The sequence below is a fragment of the Rhodnius prolixus genome, unplaced genomic scaffold (genome assembly GCF_049639745.1).
Source record: "Rhodnius prolixus isolate KJV_2025 unplaced genomic scaffold, Rpr scaffold_11, whole genome shotgun sequence".
Lineage (NCBI taxonomy): Eukaryota > Metazoa > Arthropoda > Insecta > Hemiptera > Reduviidae > Rhodnius > Rhodnius prolixus.
In genome coordinates, this window is record NW_027411625.1 from 5,001,322 (window position 1) to 5,028,534 (window position 27,213).

At 34.7% G+C, this 27,213-nt stretch overlaps 2 protein-coding genes across 5 annotated transcripts in view; both read left to right on the plus strand.

The window, feature by feature from the left end:
* Positions 1-27,213, plus strand: part of LOC141459166 (uncharacterized) — a 481,720-nt gene that overhangs the window by 128,670 nt on the left and 325,837 nt on the right. The gene's annotated exons all lie outside the window — the stretch shown is intronic.
* Positions 4,726-5,712, plus strand: LOC141459389 (uncharacterized). The gene has a single exon (XM_074138424.1). It carries the CDS (start codon positions 4,726-4,728, stop codon positions 5,710-5,712), a length of 987 nt encoding a protein of 328 aa, XP_073994525.1.

Below are 27,213 nucleotides of genomic sequence, written 5' to 3' on the forward strand. Positions count from 1 at the left end.
CGGCTGCTGGCCCCTTAGATTTTTCTCTTCCTTGGAGCTTCTTACGGCTCACTGTCCGGTGATGAGACAGTGTTTGTAACAAAAGAATACTGCCCGGAGTCCGCCAGTGCACTGTAAAAGTTCCGGGCCAATAACCTTAGATGTTCAAGCGCCTTAAATCATTAAAGACATATTATACCCGGGACTTAATCCATATTTTTATTGTATTTGAGCTCCTAAAAAAAACAAAAAAAAATTTTTTTGAATTCGGTTAGGTTTTTCAAAAGTTATGGTAATTTAAAATATGAAAAACAAATTTCTGTTTACTGTCAAAATTACCTTATTTTTTTTTTAAAAAAGCTGTTCAAACTGGGCACCATCAATGGATAGGCAAGCCAAAACTCTGGACTCCCACGCTCTGTTTTGTAGCAGCACTTAAGGTGGCAAAGTCTAAGATCTAGGCAGGCTAGAGTTATTCCACGTTCAGGTTGTTTTTTTCTACAAACGTTTGGTGTGGAGTTTTATGAAATCAACTAATCGGCCCATACTTCTACAGAGAGAACTTTACTGGTGCAAGGTATCTAACTATTTTTAAGAGACATTTTGCCAGTTCTGCTTGAAGATGTTCATCTACAACGTCGGCTAGATATGTATTTTCAACAAGATGGTTGCCCGGCGTGAGTGGTTCGAGGTTAGCTGGGCAGAAATTTCCATGAAAAGTGCTTAGGGCCTCATTGACCCATCCAATGGCCACCTCGATCTCTGGATTTAACCCCAATGGACTATTTTTTTGTGGGGATATCTACAAAATAAAGTCTACAGTAACCTTAATCCCGAGGCTTCAGTCGATGATCTGAAACGTCGAATAACTCTAGCCTGCCTAGATCTTGACTTCGCCACCATAAGTACTGCTACAAACAGAGCGTGGGAGTCCAGAGTTTTGGCTTGCCTATTCGTTGATGGTGCCCAGTTTGAACAGCTTTTTTTTTTAAAAAAAAAAATAAGGTAATTTTGACATTAAACTGAAATTTGTTTTTCATATTTTAAATTACCACAACTTTTGAAAAACCTAACCGATTTCAAACAATAATTATTTGTTTTTTTTTTAGGAGCTCAATTACTATAAAAATATGCCAAAAAGAAATATAAGGTTCCATTTAAAAAAAAAAAAAGTTGGATGCTGTATCTCGAGATACAGGGGTTTAAAAAAATGGGTCAATCACTGAAAATAAACTAGACTAAAAATGATTAAATACCTACGTGTTTTTTATTTTTTCGAAATTTCCCGCCGTTTAAAAAAAAAGTGGGTGGAGCATATAACTCTGGTCACCCTATATATATACAAATATATATAAGCAGTTCTAAAAAAATTCCTAATCGACTCAGTATAATTTTGACGCAATAGAAACTGTATTTTTTTTCTATTTAGGTTTGTAGATGAACGGCTAGCGGTCATAAACGTCATAATTCAATAAATTTCTAAATTAATACAAATTTGGAAGAAAATGTGGTTAGTTTTTATCCTAAATTATCATTTACTGTGCTGATATTTAGATGCAAAGATAGCCGAGCGGGTAGAGGCAAAGCCCGCCTAGCTAAGATGTTTTGATTGTTTTAAGTAGGTTCGATTCCCGTTCTCTAGGCCTTAAATTTTATTCAATGGGTAATATGAGAAATTTATCTTGGAGTATGTGTTGCTAGTCGCCTCTATGTCCATGACACCTAATTTGGTAAATTGTACGTAAAACCTGCCTGAAAAAAATAGGCATTACTTTGCTACAAAAAATAGTATAGTTTTTTTGCAATAGCTTGCCATCTGTAGGATATTAACAAATAATTAAATGTACAACTGAATATCTAAATTTTGCTGAAAATCAGCCCATAACGGAAATGCCAATTTTTCGAATTTTAAAGATTTGGTCGCAAACAGCAACCACGATTTTATTTTTAAATTTCGTAAGGTGATTACAAAATACATTATTTTAAAATGTTTATCGCAAAAAATTTTGTCCAGAAATAGGGTTAAGGATAATAAAGAATTAAAGAAGTCTCAAACGTTCAAAATTAGAAGAAAATTTGATAGTAATAGAGTATGTATTTCCAGAAAAATAATTAAAAATAATAATTTAGAAAAATTGACGCTATACATGTTAGGGAAAGAAGCAAATATTGCATAGTTTGAATCTCTGGTATCTTTTATTTGCTGCCAGCATGTTAGTTCGCAATATGATAAGAACTGGAGCAATATAAGAGTTCCTCCCAGCCTCACAAGGAAAAGTTTGCTCGATCTAGATTCCTGCTTAACTGGAAAGTAAGACCACATATTAAAAATATGAAAAAATGTCTGCGAATATTTTTATATTTTAAATATTTCTATTGTTAATCAAATAAAAATCGGGTAGCCTTATTCTTTAAACAATTATAATATTTATAAATTACAAATTAACCAGCAAAGTAAAAAACAAAAAAAAATCCCTGCCTTGCAAAGATATGGCGTTATCAATGCAATTTTATGGTGTCATATTGGTAAATCTATTGCAATAACTTACTTTAATGGTCAATTTGATAAGTCGATTAGTTTTCTTTATATACGCTTTTACAGCGTATAAAAGGAGATAAGTAGCGTATAAAAGTATATAATAAGTGTTTGTGTATTTCGTACAAATGAAATATGGTGCTGCACAATAAAAATAAAAAGAAGTATCTTTGGACGGTTTATCCCCAAAAAGGAAGTTCATCCAAAGCATTTAATATTAGTACTATTGTGCCTGCAGAGGCACTTATCTCAACTCCCTAAGTCCCTCAAAAAATCTTAGGACGGTTTATCCCTAAAAGGAAGTTCATCCAAAGCATTTAATATTAGTACTATTGTGCCTGCAGAGGCTCTTATCTCAACTCCCTGAGTCCCTCAAAAAATCTTAGGACGGTTTATCCCTAAAAGGAAGTTCATCCAAAGCATTTAATATTAGTACTATTGTGCCTGCAGAGGCACTTATCTCAACTCCCTAAGTCCCTCAAAAAATCTTAGGACGGTTTATCCCTAAAAGGAAGTTCATCCAAAGCATTTAATATTAGTACTATTGTGCCTGCAGAGGCTCTTATCTCAACTCCCTAAGTCCCTCAAAAAATCTTAGGACGGTTTATCCCTAAAAGGAAGTTCATCCAAAGCATTTAATATTAGTACTATTGTGCCTGCAGAGGCACTTATCTCAACTCCCTAAGTCCCTCAAAAAATCTTAGGACGGTTTATCCCTAAAAGGAAGTTCATCCAAAGCATTTAATATTAGTACTATTGTGCCTGCAGAGGCTCTTATCTCAACTCCCTGAGTCCCTCAAAAAATCTTAGGACGGTTTATCCCCAAAAGGAAGTTCATCCAAAGCATTTAATATTAGTACTATTGTGCCTGCAGAGGCACTTATCTCAACTCCCTAAGTCCCTCAAAAAATCTTAGGACGGTTTATCCCTAAAAGGAAGTTCATCCAAAGCATTTAATATTAGTACTATTGTGCCTGCAGAGGCACTTATCTCAACTCCCTAAGTCCCTCAAAAAATCTTAGGACGGTTTATCCCTAAAAGGAAGTTCATCCAAAGCATTTAATATTAGTACTATTGTGCCTGCAGAGGCTCTTATCTCAACTCCCTGAGTCCCTCAAAAAATCTTAGGACGGTTTATCCCTAAAAGGAAGTTCATCCAAAGCATTTAATATTAGTACTATTGTGCCTGCAGAGGCACTTATCTCAACTCCGTGAGTCCCTCAAAAAATCTTTCGGCGGTTTATCCCCAAAAGGAAGTTCATCCAAAGCATTTAATATTAGTACTATTGTGCCTGCAGAGGCTCTTATCTCAACTCCGTGAGTCCCTCAAAAAATCTTTAGGCGGTTTATCCCTAAAAGGAAGTTCATCCAAAGCATTTAATATTAGTATTAGTACCTCTAAAGGCTCTTATCTCAACTCCGTGAGTCCCTCAAAAAATCTTTCGGCGGTTTATCCCCAAAAGGAAGTTCATCCAAAGCATTTAATATTAGTACTATTGTGCCTGCAGAGGCTCTTATCTCAACTCCGTGAGTCCCTCAAAAAATCTTTGGGCGGTTTATCCCTAAAAGGAAGTTCATCCAAAGCATTTAATATTAGTATTAGTACCTCTAAAGGCTCTTATCTCAACTCCGTGAGTCCCTCAAAAAATCTTTCGGCGGTTTATCCCCAAAAGGAAGTTCATCCAAAGCATTTAATATTAGTACTATTGTGCCTGCAGTGGCTATTATCTCAACTCCGTGAGTCCCTCAAAAAATCTTTGGACGGTTTATCCCTAAAAGGAAGTTCATCCAAAGCATTTAATATTAGTACTAGTGCCTCTAAAGGCTCTTATCTCAACTCCCTGAGTCCCTCAAAAAATCTTTAGGCGGTTTATCCCTAAAAGGAAGTTCATCCAAAGCATTTAATATTAGTACTAGTGCCTCTCAGTTCTCTATACACTTCTAACCAGTTCACCTCGTGTCTGATTAAATTTGTTTTTTTATTGTGGTTTTTGGAGGTTTTATGTGCTGATTTTTTGCATAAATATTTGCCAATAGATTAGCTGAATTTTGTGCCATTCAGAACAATTTTCTGTTAAATAGTTCTTCGTTATTCATATAGTAATAGTTAATTCAATAAATAGCAGGTCGGTACGTTTTCAATCTATTCTATACAATCTGTTGTTTGTTGTTTGAACTTTGATTATATTGGTGAGTTTTGATAAATAACTATGGCAAAATGTGGTAAGTGCAATGTTGTTCTAACGCGCGGCCCTAACAGTACACACGCACAATGCATAAAATGTAAGTTGTTGTTTCATTTAGATTGTGTTAGTTTATCCACAGATGACCGGTCAACTTTTAAAGAATTAAACAAACCATGGATATGTATAGATTGTAATAAAGAATTAAGAACTACACGTACTGATTTTACACCTGCATCACCTATTATTGCAAAGCCAATAACATCAAATAAAGAAATTACATCTTTAAATGATGTACTTCATGCCATACAAATGAATACTACAGCTTTGAATGCGTTTATTGAAAATCAAAAAGCTCAGAATGCTGACATAATAAAATCTCTAGATGAATGTCATGCTTGCATTAAAGAAAATACTTCTTCAGTTACTAGTTTGCAGACTAAAGTTGATTCCTTGTTAGCTCAGGTTGATTATCTAACGAATGAGAAGAAGATACTTGAGAGTAAGGTCTCTGACTTACACTTGACTGTTGAATTACTGAAGCAGGCATCTCGAAGTAAAACAGTAGAAATACATAATATACCGACTACGCAAGGTGAAAATGTAGTTGAATTACTAAATAAAATTGGTACTGCACTCGATGTTGATGTCAGTGAAGTTGATGTTGTATATAGGACTAGACCAGCTGCTACTACATTTGATCCACCTCGGCTTCCGCCTATTATTGTAACTTTTCTCAGACAGAGTACTAGGGACAGTCTCATAGCTAAAAGGAAGGTCAAGAGAGACTTCGCTACTAGGCATATTGGCTGGAATTCTCAAGAGAATTTTACCATCTACATAAATGAATCATTAACTCCTTACTTTAAAAAATTATACGGTGCAGCTCGTGCAGCGAAGAAATCTAATACTGTTAAGTATGTATGGGTTAAGAACGGCAGAATTTTGATACGAAAAACTGATGGGGCTCCTGTCATCACAGTCCACACACTAAAAGACATCCCGACAGCATGAACAGCTTTCATGGTTTACTATGTTATATTAATGATTTTAGCATTCATTATTATTATTCTCATTAATTTCAAAGATTTAACGGTTCTTTTAGTTTTTTACAATTGTTTCTATTTGTTTGGCTTTTCTTCTGTTTACATATTAATTTATAAAGGCAAATATTTCAGTTTCATTATTATGCTCATTGTAATATTCATTATTACTGTTCAGAAAATTGATTTATTTCTTGGTTTAGGATATTGTAACTGCTTTTTTTTGGCGTGTAATGGATTTTATTTTGGTTGTATTTGTGGTTTTCACAGGATTTTTTTCTCTTTTTTGCGAAGATCAATCTAGATACGTTAATACTCGGGCATTGACTGACTATTCAGCTGCATTATTGTTAGTTATTTACAATACAAGCCTATTTAATCATTTTATTGTCAAGTAATTTAATTGTTTGTCACGTTAATTGCTAGTCTTTATTAGCACATATAGATGAGTTTCGTTATTTTTTTTCAAGGAATTTCTATCATGTTGTTGCTATATCTGAATCATGGTTGAAACCGCATATCAGTGATGCGGCTGTCAGTCTTGCAGGTTATAGTTTAATTAGATGGGACCGTTTGGGAAGGATGGGTGGGGGTGTGGCTCTATACATCCACCAGTCTTTATCCGCCAAAATATTAGCAACTTCAACTGCACAATATTGTTCTCGACCTGAATTTCTCCTAGCTGAAATAATCGGACACCAATCATCTAAAATATTATTAGGTGTGCTTTATCGTCCACCTAAGATTGGTTTTATATCAGATTTTGAAAATGTGTTTCATCAATATTATCAGCATTACAATCATATCATTATAGCAGGAGATTGGAATACTGATATGAATGTTGTCTCCTTTGACAGCACTTATATCAATAATTTCTTATACGAAACCAACCTATTCCTTGTTCCTTTCTATTCTACCCATCACACTGCCACCTCACATACCTGGCTTGATCTTTTTATAGTAGATGATGAAGATAAAGTTCTGGAACATTGTCAACATCCAGTTCCATTTCTTTCCAATCACGATCTAATTCAAATTAAATTTTCCTTTAAAGTTCCATGTACAAGTTGCGATAACATCGTGATTAGGGATTTTAAACAATTTTCTGCCGATAATTACATAGATGACTTACAGAATTGTGAGTGGTCTGATCTGTATAATTCTACATCTATTGATGATAAAATACAAATGTTTAATACTTATATTATAGACACAATGAATAAACATGCTCCATTGCGTTCTATTCAAGTAAGACGTCCACCAGCTCCTTGGTTATCAGATGATATTCGGAATTTAATGCGTGAACGAGATAAGCTCAGAAGAGCCTTTATCAGGACGCGTAAAGAAGACTTACATACTAAGTTTAAAACACTTAGAAATGTGGTTCAAAATAAAATTAGAAATGCGAAACGTTCGTATTATTCAAATGTTTTTTCAAACTTAAACAATAGCAAAATAACCTGGAAAGAACTTAGGAAGTTAGGATTAATTAAAACTCGTTCTCAACTAAGTAATATTCCTTACAATTGCAATGAAATAAATAAATATTTTGCTTCATTCGTCAATAAAACTACAGATTATGACACTCTGGAAATAACTCATACAGAGAGACCTTTCAATGAAAATAGATTTTATTTCAAACATATTACCTTAGATATACTTTTATGTAATCTCTTCCACAGTAAATCTGAAGCCAAAGGTGTTGATGAAATTTCAATAAATTTTCTGAAAAAATCCATGCCTGTCATCATTCCTCCTATTAGACATTTACAATTTCTCCTTAAATCATTCGACATTTCCTTCCTTATGGAAATATTCCTTAATCCGAGCCTTCCCTAAAACTAAACATCCATCCTCACTAAAAGATCTGCGTCCTATTTCATTGCTGTCTGCTGTTTCTAAGCCTTTGGAAAAAATGGTATGCCATCAGCTTAAGGAATACTTGGAAAACAATAATCTCATGGATCCGTTTCAATCCGGTTATCGTGAGTGTCACAGTACACAGAGTGTGTTACTAAAAGTTACAGACGATATTCGTTTTGCTGTTGATAAGCGCATGTTAACCATTTTAGTGTTGTTTGATTTTACAAAGGCTTTCGTATCAGTTAGTCATACTCTTCTTCTAAAAAAATTAAAATTATTGGAATTTTCTGATGCAACTCTTAGATGGTTTCAATCATATTTGTGTAATAGAGAACAGTCAGTTGTCTCTGGGCATGGAGATTATTCATCATGGGAACCAGTTTATTCGGGCGTACCCCAAGGTTCTGTTCTAGGTCCTCTTCTGTTCTCTCTGTATATCAATGATATCTCATCATCTATCAAGCATTGCAAATATAGTCTATATGCAGATGATTTACAGATATACCTTCATTGCCCATTGTCTGAATTAGAACAGGGTATAGCCCAGGTTAATTCCGATGTTTATTCAATTAATGAATGGGTGAAAAAAAATTGTATTGAGTTTAATGTATCTAAAACCAAAGCCATGATTGTTGGAAGTGCCAGATATGTCAACGATATTGATATGAGTTCTATTTCAAAAATAACAATAGATCAGGCTTCTATTCCTTATGTAGATTCTGCTAAATGTTTGGATGTCACTATTACTAGTACTCTATCATGGAATAATCATGTTGGTGACATATCTAACAAAATTTCTAAAACTTTGTGCCAGCTTAAATACAATAGGAATATTCTGCCTATTTCGCTAAGAATACAGTTGATTACCACACTTATATTTCCGCATTTAGATTACTGTTCGCTAGTGTACAATGATTTAACAGCTGAATTGAACATAAAATTACAAAGGTCAATAAATTCCTGTGTTCGTTTAATTTTAAATGTAAGAAGAGATGAGCATATCACTCCTCATTTTATTTTTCTTAATTGGCTGAATGTCAAGTATAGAAGGAAGTACTTATTGGGAAGGTTTCTGTTTATGCTTCTAAAAAATCAACGTCCCGAATATTTATTTAATCTGTTTATCAGGAAGGCCCAATTAGATTTAAAAAATACCAGAACTGTTAATTCCAAATTTTATATTTCTCCATATCGAACAGTTACCTATAAAAATTCATTTCTTGTGCAATCTTCTCTTTTCTGGAATTCTTTACCTCTTACATTAATTCATAAAAGTACAATAGCTTCATTTAAAAATGCATTGTATGATTTCTTAATGCGGTCCTTCATAGAAGACGCTTCTCATTAGAGAATTTATTATTTAGTTTTATATCTATAAATTAAGTGCATTTCAATGTAATTTTTGTTATAATAATTTTACTTTTATATTATAGAGAACTTATTGTAATTAATTTTGTAATTTAAATTTTGTTTGTTGTCCTTAAGGGATATTGTCCCAGGACAAAATAAAAGTTTCTTTCTTTCTTTCTTTCTTTCTAAAGGCTCTTATCTCAACTCCGTGAGTCCCTCAAAAAATCTTTGGACGGTTTATCCCTAAAAGGAAGTTCATCCAAAGCATTTAATATTAGTACTAGTGCCTCTAAAGGCTCTTATCTCAACTCCGTGAGTCCCTCAAAAAATCTTTGGACGGTTTATCCCCAAAATGAAGTTCATCCAAAGCATTTAATGTTAGTACTACTACTGCCTGCAGAGGCACTTATCTGAACTCCCTGAGTCCCTCAAAAAATCTTAGGACGGTTTATCTCCAAAAGGAAGTTCATCCAAAGCATTTAATATTAGTACTATTGTGCCTGCAGAGGCTCTTATCTCAACTCCCTGAGTCCCTCAAAAAATCTTTGGACGGTTTATCCCAAAAAGGAAGTTCATCCAAAGCATTTAATATTAGTACTAGTGCCTTTAAGGGCTCTTATTACAAACCCAGACTGTATCAATATATCTATGTAGACTTCAACTCCATTTGGAATATTTATGACTAAAACATTTTTGTTAATCATTCATTTTGGATGAATGCTCATAAATTTTATAATAATATACAGTGTTTGATTTGCCTATTCAATTAATTTTTAATTTGTAAACACGTGTTAAAAACATTGTTTATGGATTTTCAACTAAAACCTTATGGTGAGATATGCCGAAGGACTAAATAAATGCTAAATTAACTTTATTGATTTACAATATGAAGGCGTTGTTGCACAGTAACCTAGCACATATACGTGCCTACTATGTCAATGCTCAGTAATTGGTATAAATATACAAAAGTTAATTAATGCTACTTGTGAGCGTATTTGTAACAGTGAAGAGTTGTTAGACCCGTAGTGGTGAGCTCATACATTTACCTCCGTTCAGAACGTTGCTAGAACTTAATGCTTATCTAGACACAACACAGCTCAACCAGACTTGGTCAGAAGGACGCATATACGTATGTTAATATCACAAGACCTGCAGTAGTTTAAGCGTTAGATTTTCTATTTATAGAAGACCAAACCAATACGACTAATAATCACAAACACCATTTAATGAGAATCGATAGATACTATTAAATGCTTTAGTTCCGCAGACGTGTGACCTGCCATGATCATCTCTAACTACAAAGCCTCCTTTACTTTTAAGAGTCATATTTAATACTTAACACTTTTGGTGGAATCTATCCAACCCCACTCAGTATTCATAAAAAATTTCTCCGGTATAATATATCAGTAAAAGTTGAAGGTAGATTTAAATTGAAGAAAGATAGTTATCAATTTCAGACATGACTTTTTGCTGAACTTCAAAATATTATCACCTTACATCTCTAGTATAAATACAGCTAGAAAACTGAAAATATAAACAATTGAAATGGTAAATGAGTACTATAATTACCCATATATTCGGAGAGAATAGACAAATAGCTCAGCAGATACAGCAATTCGAAATGTGAAGGAGATGTAAAACTCCCATATTTATCACCTTATATCTCCTTCAAAAATACAGATAGAAAGCTGAAATTGTGCACAATTGTAGAGCTAGACAAGTACTATAATTGCCCATGTTTTCGTAGAGATTACACCAATAGGACAGGAGATACAGCGATTCGAAATAGGAAGGAAATATAAAACTCCTAAATTTTATCAACTTATATCTCCTTCATAAATACAGATAGAAAGCTAGAATTGTGCGCAATTGTAGAGGTAGACAAGTACTATAACTGCCCATGTTTTCGTAGAGATTACACCAATAGGATAGGAGATACAGCAATTCAAAATTTGAAGGAAATGTAGAACTCCCAAACTTTAACACCTTATATCTCCTTTATAAATACAGATAGAAAGCGGAAATTGTGCACAATTGTAGAGGTAGGCAAGTACTATAACTGCCCATGTTTTTCGCAGATTTTACACCAATAGGATAGGAGATACAGCAATTAGAAATATGGAGGAAATGTAAAACTCCCAAACTTTAACACCTTATATCTCTTTTATAAATACAGATAGAAAGCTGGAATTGTGCACAATTGTAGAGGTAGGCAAGTACTATAACTGCCCATGTTTTTCGCAGATTTTACACCAATAGGATAGGAGATACAGCAATTAGAAATATGGAGGAAATGTAAAACTCCCAAAATTTAACACCTTATATCTCCTTCATAAATACAGATAGAAAGCTGGAATTGTGCACAATTGTAGAGGTAGGCAAGTACTATAACTGCCCATGTTTTTCGCAGATTTTACACCAATAGGATAGGAGATACAGCAATTAGAAATATGGAGGAAATGTAAAACTCCCAAAATTTAACACCTTATATCTCCTTCATAAATACAGATAGAAAGCTGGAATTGTGCACAATTGTAGAGGTAGGCAAGTACTATAACTGCCCATGTTTTTCGCAGATTTTACACCAATAGGATAGGAGATACAGCAATTAGAAATATGGAGGAAATGTAAAACTCCCAAAATTTAACACCTTATATCTCCTTCATAAATACAGATAGAAAGCTGGAATTGTGCGCAATTGTAGAGGTAGACAAGTACTATAACTGCCCATGTTTTCGTACAGATTGCACTAATAGGATAGGAGATACAGCAATTAGAAATATGGAGGAAATGTAAAACTCCCAAACTTTAACACCTTATATCTCTTTTATAAATACAGATAGAAAGCTGGAATTGTGCACAATTGTAGAGGTAGGCAAGTACTATAACTGCCCATGTTTTTCGCAGATTTTACACCAATAGGATAGGAGATACAGCAATTAGAAATATGGAGGAAATGTAAAACTCCCAAAATTTAACACCTTATATCTCCTTCATAAATACAGATAGAAAGCTGGAATTGTGCACAATTGTAGAGGTAGGCAAGTACTATAACTGCCCATGTTTTCGTACAGATTGCACCAATAGGATAGGAGATACAGCAATTCGAAATATGGAGGAAATGTAAAACTCCCAACATTTAACACCTTATATCTCCTTCATAAATACAGATAGAAAGCTGGAATTGTGCACAATTGTAGAGGTAGACAAGTACTATAACTGCCCATGTTTTCGTAGAGATTACACCAATAGGATAGGAGATACAGCAATTCAAAATTTGAAGGAAATGTAGAACTCCCAAACTTTAAGACCATATATCTCCTTTATAAATACAGATAGAAAGCGGAAATTGTGCACAATTGTAGAGGTAGACAAGTACTATAACTGCCCATGTTTTCGTACAGATTGCACTAATAGGATAGGAGATACAGCAATTAGAAATATGGAGGAAATGTAAAACTCCCAAACTTTAACACCTTATATCTCTTTTATAAATACAGATAGAAAGCTGGAATTGTGCACAATTGTAGAGGTAGGCAAGTACTATAACTGCCCATGTTTTTCGCAGATTTTACACCAATAGGATAGGAGATACAGCAATTAGAAATATGGAGGAAATGTAAAACTCCCAAAATTTAACACCTTATATCTCCTTCATAAATACAGATAGAAAGCTGGAATTGTGCACAATTGTAGAGGTAGGCAAGTACTATAACTGCCCATGTTTTCGTACAGATTGCACCAATAGGATAGGAGATACAGCAATTCGAAATATGGAGGAAATGTAAAACTCCCAACATTTAACACCTTATATCTCCTTCATAAATACAGATAGAAAGCTGGAATTGTGCACAATTGTAGAGGTAGACAAGTACTATAACTGCCCATGTTTTCGTACAGATTGCACCAATAGGATAGGAGATACAGCAATTCGAAATATGGAGGAAATGTAAAACTCCCAAATTTTAACACCTTATATCTCTTTTATAAATACAGATAGAAAGCTGGAATTGTGCACAATTGTAGAGGTAGGCAAGTACTATAACTGCCCATGTTTTTCGTAGATTTTACACCAATAAGATAGGAGATACAGCAATTCGAAATATGGGGGAAATGTAAAACTCCCAACATTTAACACCTTATATCTCTTTCATAAATACAAATAGAAAGCTGGAATGGTGCACAATTGTAGAGGTAGACAAGTACTATAACTGCCCATGTTTTCGTACAGATTACACCAATAGGATAAGAGATACAGCAATTCGAAATATGGAGGAAATGTAAAACTCCCAAAATTTAACACCTTATATCTCCTTCATAAATACAGATAGAAAGCTGGAATTGTGCACAATTGTAGAGGTAGACAAGTACTATAACTGCCCATGTTTTCGTACAGATTGCACCAATAGGATAGGAGATACAGCAATTCGAAATATGGAGGAAATGTAAAACTCCCAAACTTTAACACCTTATATCTCCTTCATAAATACAGATAGAAAGCTGGAATTGTGCACAATTGTAGAGGTAGACAAGTACTATAAGTGCCCATGTTTTCGTACAGATTGCACCAATAGGATAGGAGATACAGCAATTCGAAATATGGGGGAAATGTAAAACTCCCAACATTTAACACCTTATATCTCTTTTATAAATACAGATAGAAAGCTGGAATTGTGCACAATTGTAGAGGTAGACAAGTACTATAACTGCCCATGTTTTCGTACAGATTGCACCAATAGGATAGGAGATACAGCAATACGAAATATGGAGGAAATAAAACTCCCAAACTTTAACACCTTATATCTCTTTTATAAATACAGATAGAAAGCTGGAATTGTGCACAATTGTAGAGGTACGCAAGTACTATAACTGCCCATGTTTTCGTATAGATTGCACCAATAGGATAGGAGATACAGCATTTCGAAATATGGAGGAAATGTAAAACTCCCAAACTTTAACACCTTATATCTCTTTTATAAATACAGAAAGAAAGCTGGAATTGTGCACAATTCTAGAGGTAGGCAAGTACTATAACTGCCCATGTTTTTCGTAGATTTTACACCAATAGGATAGGAGATACAGCAATTCGAAATATGGGGGAAATGTAAAACTCCCAACATTTAACACCTTATATCTCTTTAATAAATACAGATAGAAAGCTGGAATTGTGCACAATTGTAGAGGTAGACAAGTACTATAACTGCCCATGTTTTCGTACAGATTACACCAATAGGATAGGAGATACAGCAATTCGAAATATGGAGGAAATGTAAAACTCCCAACATTTAACACCTTATATCTCCTTCATAAATACAGATAGAAAGCTGGAATTGTGCACAATTGTAGAGGTAGACAATACTATACCTGCCCATGTTTTCGTACAGATTGCACCAATAGGATAGGAGATACAGCAATTCGAAATATGGAGGAAATGTAAAACTCCCAACATTTAACACCTTATATCTCCTTCATAAATACAGATAGAAAGCTGGAATTGTGCACAATTGTAGAGGTAGACATGTACTATAACTGCCCTTGTTTTCGTACAGATTACACCAATAGGATAGGAGATACAGCAATTCGAAATATGGAGGAAATGTTAAACTCCCAACATTTAACACCTTATATCTCCTTCATAAATACAGATAGAATGCTGGAATTGTGCACAATTGTAGAGGTAGACAAGTACTATAACTGCCCATGTTTTCGTACAGATTGCACCAATAGGATAGGAGATACAGCAATTCGAAATATGGAGGAAATGTAAAACTCCCAAACTTTAACACCTTATATCTCCTTCATAAATACAGATAGAAAGCTGGAATTGTGCACAATTGTAGAGGTAGACAATTACTATAACTGCCCATGTTTTTCGTAGATTTTACACCAATAGGATAGGAGATACAGCAATTCGAAATATGGAGGAAATGTAAAACTCCCAAACTTTAACACCTTATATCTCTTTTATAAATACAGATAGAAAGCTGGAATTGTGCACAATTGTAGAGGTAGACAAGTACTATAACTGCCCATGTTTTCGTACAGATTGCACCAATAGGATAGGAGATACAGCAGTTCGAAATATGGAGGAAATGTAAAACTCCCAAACTTTAACACCTTATATCTCTTTTATAAATACAGATAGAAAGCTGGAATTGTGCACAATTGTAGAGGTAGGCAAGTACTATAACTGCCCATGTTTTTCGTAGATTTTACACCAATAGGATAGGAGATACAGCAATTCGAAATATGGGGGAAATGTAAAACTCCCAACATTTAACACCTTATATCTCTTTTATAAATACAGATAGAAAGCTGGAATTGTGCACAATTGTAGAGGTAGACAAGTACTATAACTGCCCATGTTTTCGTACAGATTACACCAATAGGATAGGAGATACAGCAATTCGAAATATGGAGGAAATGTAAAACTCCCAACATTTAACACCTTTTATCTCCTTCATAAATACAGATAGAAAGCTGGAATTGTGCACAATTGTAGAGGTAGACAAGTACTATAACTGCCCATGTTTTCGTACAGATTGCACCAATAGGATAGGAGATACAGCAATTCGAAATATGTAGGAAATGTAAAACTCCCAACATTTAACACCTTATATCTCCTTCATAAATACAGATAGAAAGCTGGAATTGTGCACAATTGTAGAGGTAGACAAGTACTATAACTGCCCATGTTTTCGTACAGATTGCACCAATAGGATAGGAGATACAGCAATTCGAAATATGGAGTAAATGTAAAACTCCCAAACTTTAAGACCATATATCTCCTTTATAAATACAGATAGAAAGCGGAAATTGTGCACAATTGTAGAGGTAGACAAGTACTATAACTGCCCATGTTTTCGTACAGATTGCACTAATAGGATAGGAGATACAGCAATTAGAAATATGGAGGAAATGTAAAACTCCCAAACTTTAACACCTTATATCTCTTTTATAAATACAGATAGAAAGCTGGAATTGTGCACAATTGTAGAGGTAGGCAAGTACTAAAACTGCCCATGTTTTTCGCAGATTTTACACCAATAGGATAGGAGATACAGCAATTAGAAATATGGAGGAAATGTAAAACTCCCAAAATTTAACACCTTATATCTCCTTCATAAATACAGATAGAAAGCTGGAATTGTGCACAATTGTAGAGGTAGGCAAGTACTATAACTGCCCATGTTTTCGTACAGATTGCACCAATAGGATAGGAGATACAGCAATTCGAAATATGGAGGAAATGTAAAACTCCCAAATTTTAACACCTTATATCTCTTTTATAAATACAGATAGAAAGCTGGAATTGTGCACAATTGTAGAGGTAGGCAAGTACTATAACTGCCCATGTTTTTCGTAGATTTTACACCAATAAGATAGGAGATACAGCAATTCGAAATATGGGGGAAATGTAAAACTCCCAACATTTAACACCTTATATCTCTTTCATAAATACAAATAGAAAGCTGGAATGGTGCACAATTGTAGAGGTAGACAAGTACTATAACTGCCCATGTTTTCGTACAGATTACACCAATAGGATAAGAGATACAGCAATTCGAAATATGGAGGAAATGTAAAACTCCCAAAATTTAACACCTTATATCTCCTTCATAAATACAGATAGAAAGCTGGAATTGTGCACAATTGTAGAGGTAGACAAGTACTATAAGTGCCCATGTTTTCGTACAGATTGCACCAATAGGATAGGAGATACAGCAATTCGAAATATGGGGGAAATGTAAAACTCCCAACATTTAACACCTTATATCTCTTTTATAAATACAGATAGAAAGCTGGAATTGTGCACAATTGTAGAGGTAGACAAGTACTATAACTGCCCATGTTTTCGTACAGATTGCACCAATAGGATAGGAGATACAGCAATACGAAATATGGAGGAAATAAAACTCCCAAACTTTAACACCTTATATCTCTTTTATAAATACAGATAGAAAGCTGGAATTGTGCACAATTGTAGAGGTAGGCAAGTACTATAACTGCCCATGTTTTCGTATAGATTGCACCAATAGGATAGGAGATACAGCATTTCGAAATATGGAGGAAATGTAAAACTCCCAAACTTTAACACCTTATATCTCTTTTATAAATACAGAAAGAAAGCTGGAATTGTGCACAATTCTAGAGGTAGGCAAGTACTATAACTGCCCATGTTTTTCGTAGATTTTACACCAATAGGATAGGAGATACAGCAATTCGAAATATGGGGGAAATGTAAAACTCCCAACATTTAACACCTTATATCTCTTTAATAAATACAGATAGAAAGCTGGAATTGTGCACAATTGTAGAGGTAGACAAGTACTATAACTGCCCATGTTTTCGTACAGATTACACCAATAGGATAGGAGATACAGCAATTCGAAATATGGAGGAAATGTAAAACTCCCAACATTTAACACCTTATATCTCCTTCATAAATACAGATAGAAAGCTGGAATTGTGCACAATTGTAGAGGTAGACAATACTATACCTGCCCATGTTTTCGTACAGATTGCACCAATAGGATAGGAGATACAGCAATTCGAAATATGGAGGAAATGTAAAACTCCCAACATTTAACACCTTATATCTCCTTCATAAATACAGATAGAAAGCTGGAATTGTGCACAATTGTAGAGGTAGACATGTACTATAACTGCCCTTGTTTTCGTACAGATTACACCAATAGGATAGGAGATACAGCAATTCGAAATATGGAGGAAATGTTAAACTCCCAACATTTAACACCTTATATCTCCTTCATAAATACAGATAGAATGCTGGAATTGTGCACAATTGTAGAGGTAGACAAGTACTATAACTGCCCATGTTTTCGTACAGATTGCACCAATAGGATAGGAGATACAGCAATTCGAAATATGGAGGAAATGTAAAACTCCCAAACTTTAACACCTTATATCTCCTTCATAAATACAGATAGAAAGCTGGAATTGTGCACAATTGTAGAGGTAGACAATTACTATAACTGCCCATGTTTTTCGTAGATTTTACACCAATAGGATAGGAGATACAGCAATTCGAAATATGGAGGAAATGTAAAACTCCCAAACTTTAACACCTTATATCTCTTTTATAAATACAGATAGAAAGCTGGAATTGTGCACAATTGTAGAGGTAGACAAGTACTATAACTGCCCATGTTTTCGTACAGATTGCACCAATAGGATAGGAGATACAGCAGTTCGAAATATGGAGGAAATGTAAAACTCCCAAACTTTAACACCTTATATCTCTTTTATAAATACAGATAGAAAGCTGGAATTGTGCACAATTGTAGAGGTAGGCAAGTACTATAACTGCCCATGTTTTTCGTAGATTTTACACCAATAGGATAGGAGATACAGCAATTCGAAATATGGGGGAAATGTAAAACTCCCAACATTTAACACCTTATATCTCTTTTATAAATACAGATAGAAAGCTGGAATTGTGCACAATTGTAGAGGTAGACAAGTACTATAACTGCCCATGTTTTCGTACAGATTACACCAATAGGATAGGAGATACAGCAATTCGAAATATGGAGGAAATGTAAAACTCCCAACATTTAACACCTTTTATCTCCTTCATAAATACAGATAGAAAGCTGGAATTGTGCACAATTGTAGAGGTAGACAAGTACTATAACTGCCCATGTTTTCGTACAGATTGCACCAATAGGATAGGAGATACAGCAATTCGAAATATGTAGGAAATGTAAAACTCCCAACATTTAACACCTTATATCTCCTTCATAAATACAGATAGAAAGCTGGAATTGTGCACAATTGTAGAGGTAGACAAGTACTATAACTGCCCATGTTTTCGTACAGATTGCACCAATAGGATAGGAGATACAGCAATTCGAAATATGGAGTAAATGTAAAACTCCCAACATTTAACACCTTATATCTCCTTCATAAATACAGATAGAAAGCTGGAATTGTGCACAATTGTAGAGGTAGACAATACTATACCTGCCCATGTTTTCGTACAGATTGCACCAATAGGATAGGAGATACAGCAATTCGAAATATGGAGGAAATGTAAAACTCCCAACATTTAACACCTTATATCTCCTTCATAAATACAGATAGAAAGCTGGAATTGTGCACAATTGTAGAGGTAGACATGTACTATAACTGCCCTTGTTTTCGTACAGATTACACCAATAGGATAGGAGATACAGCAATTCGAAATATGGAGGAAATGTTAAACTCCCAACATTTAACACCTTATATCTCCTTCATAAATACAGATAGAATGCTGGAATTGTGCACAATTGTAGAGGTAGACAAGTACTATAACTGCCCATGTTTTCGTACAGATTGCACCAATAGGATAGGAGATACAGCAATTCGAAATATGGAGGAAATGTAAAACTCCCAAACTTTAACACCTTATATCTCCTTCATAAATACAGATAGAAAGCTGGAATTGTGCACAATTGTAGAGGTAGACAATTACTATAACTGCCCATGTTTTTCGTAGATTTTACACCAATAGGATAGGAGATACAGCAATTCGAAATATGGAGGAAATGTAAAACTCCCAAACTTTAACACCTTATATCTCTTTTATAAATACAGATAGAAAGCTGGAATTGTGCACAATTGTAGAGGTAGACAAGTACTATAACTGCCCATGTTTTCGTACAGATTGCACCAATAGGATAGGAGATACAGCAGTTCGAAATATGGAGGAAATGTAAAACTCCCAAACTTTAACACCTTATATCTCTTTTATAAATACAGATAGAAAGCTGGAATTGTGCACAATTGTAGAGGTAGGCAAGTACTATAACTGCCCATGTTTTTCGTAGATTTTACACCAATAGGATAGGAGATACAGCAATTCGAAATATGGGGGAAATGTAAAACTCCCAACATTTAACACCTTATATCTCTTTTATAAATACAGATAGAAAGCTGGAATTGTGCACAATTGTAGAGGTAGACAAGTACTATAACTGCCCATGTTTTCGTACAGATTACACCAATAGGATAGGAGATACAGCAATTCGAAATATGGAGGAAATGTAAAACTCCCAACATTTAACACCTTTTATCTCCTTCATAAATACAGATAGAAAGCTGGAATTGTGCACAATTGTAGAGGTAGACAAGTACTATAACTGCCCATGTTTTCGTACAGATTGCACCAATAGGATAGGAGATACAGCAATTCGAAATATGTAGGAAATGTAAAACTCCCAACATTTAACACCTTATATCTCCTTCATAAATACAGATAGAAAGCTGGAATTGTGCACAATTGTAGAGGTAGACAAGTACTATAACTGCCCATGTTTTCGTACAGATTGCACCAATAGGATAGGAGATACAGCAATTCGAAATATGGAGTAAATGTAAAACTCCCAAACTTTAAGACCATATATCTCCTTTATAAATACAGATAGAAAGCGGAAATTGTGCACAATTGTAGAGGTAGACAAGTACTATAACTGCCCATGTTTTCGTACAGATTGCACTAATAGGATAGGAGATACAGCAATTAGAAATATGGAGGAAATGTAAAACTCCCAAACTTTAACACCTTATATCTCTTTTATAAATACAGATAGAAAGCTGGAATTGTGCACAATTGTAGAGGTAGGCAAGTACTAAAACTGCCCATGTTTTTCGCAGATTTTACACCAATAGGATAGGAGATACAGCAATTAGAAATATGGAGGAAATGTAAAACTCCCAAAATTTAACACCTTATATCTCCTTCATAAATACAGATAGAAAGCTGGAATTGTGCACAATTGTAGAGGTAGGCAAGTACTATAACTGCCCATGTTTTCGTACAGATTGCACCAATAGGATAGGAGATACAGCAATTCGAAATATGGAGGAAATGTAAAACTCCCAACATTTAACACCTTATATCTCCTTCATAAATACAGATAGAAAGCTGGAATTGTGCACAATTGTAGAGGTAGACAAGTACTATAACTGCCCATGTTTTCGTACAGATTGCACCAATAGGATAGGAGATACAGCAATTCGAAATATGGAGGAAATGTAAAACTCCCAAATTTTAACACCTTATATCTCTTTTATAAATACAGATAGAAAGCTGGAATTGTGCACAATTGTAGAGGTAGGCAAGTACTATAACTGCCCATGTTTTTCGTAGATTTTACACCAATAAGATAGGAGATACAGCAATTCGAAATATGGGGGAAATGTAAAACTCCCAACATTTAACACCTTATATCTCTTTCATAAATACAAATAGAAAGCTGGAATGGTGCACAATTGTAGAGGTAGACAAGTACTATAACTGCCCATGTTTTCGTACAGATTACACCAATAGGATAAGAGATACAGCAATTCGAAATATGGAGGAAATGTAAAACTCCCAAAATTTAACACCTTATATCTCCTTCATAAATACAGATAGAAAGCTGGAATTGTGCACAATTGTAGAGGTAGGCAAGTACTATAACTGCCCATGTTTTTCGCAGATTTTACACCAATAGGATAGGAGATACAGCAATTAGAAATATGGAGGAAATGTAAAACTCCCAAAATTTAACACCTTATATCTCCTTCATAAATACAGATAGAAAGCTGGAATTGTGCACAATTGTAGAGGTAGGCAAGTACTATAACTGCCCATGTTTTTCGCAGATTTTACACCAATAGGATAGGAGATACAGCAATTAGAAATATGGAGGAAATGTAAAACTCCCAAAATTTAACACCTTATATCTCCTTCATAAATACAGATAGAAAGCTGGAATTGTGCGCAATTGTAGAGGTAGACAAGTACTATAACTGCCCATGTTTTCGTACAGATTGCACTAATAGGATAGGAGATACAGCAATTAGAAATATGGAGGAAATGTAAAACTCCCAAACTTTAACACCTTATATCTCTTTTATAAATACAGATAGAAAGCTGGAATTGTGCACAATTGTAGAGGTAGGCAAGTACTATAACTGCCCATGTTTTTCGCAGATTTTACACCAATAGGATAGGAGATACAGCAATTAGAAATATGGAGGAAATGTAAAACTCCCAAAATTTAACACCTTATATCTCCTTCATAAATACAGATAGAAAGCTGGAATTGTGCACAATTGTAGAGGTAGGCAAGTACTATAACTGCCCATGTTTTCGTACAGATTGCACCAATAGGATAGGAGATACAGCAATTCGAAATATGGAGGAAATGTAAAACTCCCAACATTTAACACCTTATATCTCCTTCATAAATACAGATAGAAAGCTGGAATTGTGCACAATTGTAGAGGTAGACAAGTACTATAACTGCCCATGTTTTCGTAGAGATTACACCAATAGGATAGGAGATACAGCAATTCAAAATTTGAAGGAAATGTAGAACTCCCAAACTTTAAGACCATATATCTCCTTTATAAATACAGATAGAAAGCGGAAATTGTGCACAATTGTAGAGGTAGACAAGTACTATAACTGCCCATGTTTTCGTACAGATTGCACTAATAGGATAGGAGATACAGCAATTAGAAATATGGAGGAAATGTAAAACTCCCAAACTTTAACACCTTATATCTCTTTTATAAATACAGATAGAAAGCTGGAATTGTGCACAATTGTAGAGGTAGGCAAGTACTATAACTGCCCATGTTTTTCGCAGATTTTACACCAATAGGATAGGAGATACAGCAATTAGAAATATGGAGGAAATGTAAAACTCCCAAAATTTAACACCTTATATCTCCTTCATAAATACAGATAGAAAGCTGGAATTGTGCACAATTGTAGAGGTAGGCAAGTACTATAACTGCCCATGTTTTCGTACAGATTGCACCAATAGGATAGGAGATACAGCAATTCGAAATATGGAGGAAACGTAAAACTCCCAACATTTAACACCTTATATCTCCTTCATAAATACAGATAGAAAGCTGGAATTGTGCACAATTGTAGAGGTAGACAAGTACTATAACTGCCCATGTTTTCGTACAGATTGCACCAATAGGATAGGAGATACAGCAATTCGAAATATGGAGGAAATGTAAAACTCCCAAATTTTAACACCTTATATCTCTTTTATAAATACAGATAGAAAGCTGGAATTGTGCACAATTGTAGAGGTAGGCAAGTACTATAACTGCCCATGTTTTTCGTAGATTTTACACCAATAAGATAGGAGATACAGCAATTCGAAATATGGGGGAAATGTAAAACTCCCAACATTTAACACCTTATATCTCTTTCATAAATACAAATAGAAAGCTGGAATGGTGCACAATTGTAGAGGTAGACAAGTACTATAACTGCCCATGTTTTCGTACAGATTACACCAATAGGATAAGAGATACAGCAATTCGAAATATGGAGGAAATGTAAAACTCCCAAAATTTAACACCTTATATCTCCTTCATAAATACAGATAGAAAGCTGGAATTGTGCACAATTGTAGAGGTAGACAAGTACTATAAGTGCCCATGTTTTCGTACAGATTGCACCAATAGGATAGGAGATACAGCAATTCGAAATATGGGGGAAATGTAAAACTCCCAACATTTAACACCTTATATCTCTTTTATAAATACAGATAGAAAGCTGGAATTGTGCACAATTGTAGAGGTAGACAAGTACTATAACTGCCCATGTTTTCGTACAGATTGCACCAATAGGATAGGAGATACAGCAATACGAAATATGGAGGAAATAAAACTCCCAAACTTTAACACCTTATATCTCTTTTATAAATACAGATAGAAAGCTGGAATTGTGCACAATTGTAGAGGTAGGCAAGTACTATAACTGCCCATGTTTTCGTATAGATTGCACCAATAGGATAGGAGATACAGCATTTCGAAATATGGAGGAAATGTAAAACTCCCAAACTTTAACACCTTATATCTCTTTTATAAATACAGAAAGAAAGCTGGAATTGTGCACAATTCTAGAGGTAGGCAAGTACTATAACTGCCCATGTTTTTCGTAGATTTTACACCAATAGGATAGGAGATACAGCAATTCGAAATATGGGGGAAATGTAAAACTCCCAACATTTAACACCTTATATCTCTTTAATAAATACAGATAGAAAGCTGGAATTGTGCACAATTGTAGAGGTAGACAAGTACTATAACTGCCCATGTTTTCGTACAGATTACACCAATAGGATAGGAGATACAGCAATTCGAAATATGGAGGAAATGTAAAACTCCCAACATTTAACACCTTATATCTCCTTCATAAATACAGATAGAAAGCTGGAATTGTGCACAATTGTAGAGGTAGACAATACTATACCTGCCCATGTTTTCGTACAGATTGCACCAATAGGATAGGAGATACAGCAATTCGAAATATGGAGGAAATGTAAAACTCCCAACATTTAACACCTTATATCTCCTTCATAAATACAGATAGAAAGCTGGAATTGTGCACAATTGTAGAGGTAGACATGTACTATAACTGCCCTTGTTTTCGTACAGATTACACCAATAGGATAGGAGATACAGCAATTCGAAATATGGAGGAAATGTTAAACTCCCAACATTTAACACCTTATATCTCCTTCATAAATACAGATAGAATGCTGGAATTGTGCACAATTGTAGAGGTAGACAAGTACTATAACTGCCCATGTTTTCGTACAGATTGCACCAATAGGATAGGAGATACAGCAATTCGAAATATGGAGGAAATGTAAAACTCCCAAACTTTAACACCTTATATCTCCTTCATAAATACAGATAGAAAGCTGGAATTGTGCACAATTGTAGAGGTAGACAATTACTATAACTGCCCATGTTTTTCGTAGATTTTACACCAATAGGATAGGAGATACAGCAATTCGAAATATGGAGGAAATGTAAAACTCCCAAACTTTAACACCTTATATCTCTTTTATAAATACAGATAGAAAGCTGGAATTGTGCACAATTGTAGAGGTAGACAAGTACTATAACTGCCCATGTTTTCGTACAGATTGCACCAATAGGATAGGAGATACAGCAGTTCGAAATATGGAGGAAATGTAAAACTCCCAAACTTTAACACCTTATATCTCTTTTATAAATACAGATAGAAAGCTGGAATTGTGCACAATTGTAGAGGTAGGCAAGTACTATAACTGCCCATGTTTTTCGTAGATTTTACACCAATAGGATAGGAGATACAGCAATTCGAAATATGGGGGAAATGTAAAACTCCCAACATTTAACACCTTATATCTCTTTTATAAATACAGATAGAAAGCTGGAATTGTGCACAATTGTAGAGGTAGACAAGTACTATAACTGCCCATGTTTTCGTACAGATTACACCAATAGGATAGGAGATACAGCAATTCGAAATATGGAGGAAATGTAAAACTCCCAACATTTAACACCTTTTATCTCCTTCATAAATACAGATAGAAAGCTGGAATTGTGCACAATTGTAGAGGTAGACAAGTACTATAACTGCCCATGTTTTCGTACAGATTGCACCAATAGGATAGGAGATACAGCAATTCGAAATATGTAGGAAATGTAAAACTCCCAACATTTAACACCTTATATCTCCTTCATAAATACAGATAGAAAGCTGGAATTGTGCACAATTGTAGAGGTAGACAAGTACTATAACTGCCCATGTTTTCGTACAGATTGCACCAATAGGATAGGAGATACAGCAATTCGAAATATGGAGTAAATGTAAAACTCCCAACATTTAACACCTTATATCTCCTTCATAAATACAGATAGAAAGCTGGAATTGTGCACAATTGTAGAGGTAGACAATACTATACCTGCCCATGTTTTCGTACAGATTGCACCAATAGGATAGGAGATACAGCAATTCGAAATATGGAGGAAATGTAAAACTCCCAACATTTAACACCTTATATCTCCTTCATAAATACAGATAGAAAGCTGGAATTGTGCACAATTGTAGAGGTAGACATGTACTATAACTGCCCTTGTTTTCGTACAGATTACACCAATAGGATAGGAGATACAGCAATTCGAAATATGGAGGAAATGTTAAACTCCCAACATTTAACACCTTATATCTCCTTCATAAATACAGATAGAATGCTGGAATTGTGCACAATTGTAGAGGTAGACAAGTACTATAACTGCCCATGTTTTCGTACAGATTGCACCAATAGGATAGGAGATACAGCAATTCGAAATATGGAGGAAATGTAAAACTCCCAAACTTTAACACCTTATATCTCCTTCATAAATACAGATAGAAAGCTGGAATTGTGCACAATTGTAGAGGTAGACAATTACTATAACTGCCCATGTTTTTCGTAGATTTTACACCAATAGGATAGGAGATACAGCAATTCGAAATATGGAGGAAATGTAAAACTCCCAAACTTTAACACCTTATATCTCTTTTATAAATACAGATAGAAAGCTGGAATTGTGCACAATTGTAGAGGTAGACAAGTACTATAACTGCCCATGTTTTCGTACAGATTGCACCAATAGGATAGGAGATACAGCAGTTCGAAATATGGAGGAAATGTAAAACTCCCAAACTTTAACACCTTATATCTCTTTTATAAATACAGATAGAAAGCTGGAATTGTGCACAATTGTAGAGGTAGGCAAGTACTATAACTGCCCATGTTTTTCGTAGATTTTACACCAATAGGATAGGAGATACAGCAATTCGAAATATGGGGGAAATGTAAAACTCCCAACATTTAACACCTTATATCTCTTTTATAAATACAGATAGAAAGCTGGAATTGTGCACAATTGTAGAGGTAGACAAGTACTATAACTGCCCATGTTTTCGTACAGATTACACCAATAGGATAGGAGATACAGCAATTCGAAATATGGAGGAAATGTAAAACTCCCAACATTTAACACCTTTTATCTCCTTCATAAATACAGATAGAAAGCTGGAATTGTGCACAATTGTAGAGGTAGACAAGTACTATAACTGCCCATGTTTTCGTACAGATTGCACCAATAGGATAGGAGATACAGCAATTCGAAATATGTAGGAAATGTAAAACTCCCAACATTTAACACCTTATATCTCCTTCATAAATACAGATAGAAAGCTGGAATTGTGCACAATTGTAGAGGTAGACAAGTACTATAACTGCCCATGTTTTCGTACAGATTGCACCAATAGGATAGGAGATACAGCAATTCGAAATATGGAGTAAATGTAAAACTCCCAAACTTTAAGACCATATATCTCCTTTATAAATACAGATAGAAAGCGGAAATTGTGCACAATTGTAGAGGTAGACAAGTACTATAACTGCCCATGTTT

Bases quoted from the DNA above. Each gene is read 5' to 3' on its own strand.
- LOC141459389 (XM_074138424.1), top strand. From the start codon at position 4,726: ATGGCAAAATGTGGTAAGTGCAATGTTGTTCTAACGCGCGGCCCTAAC.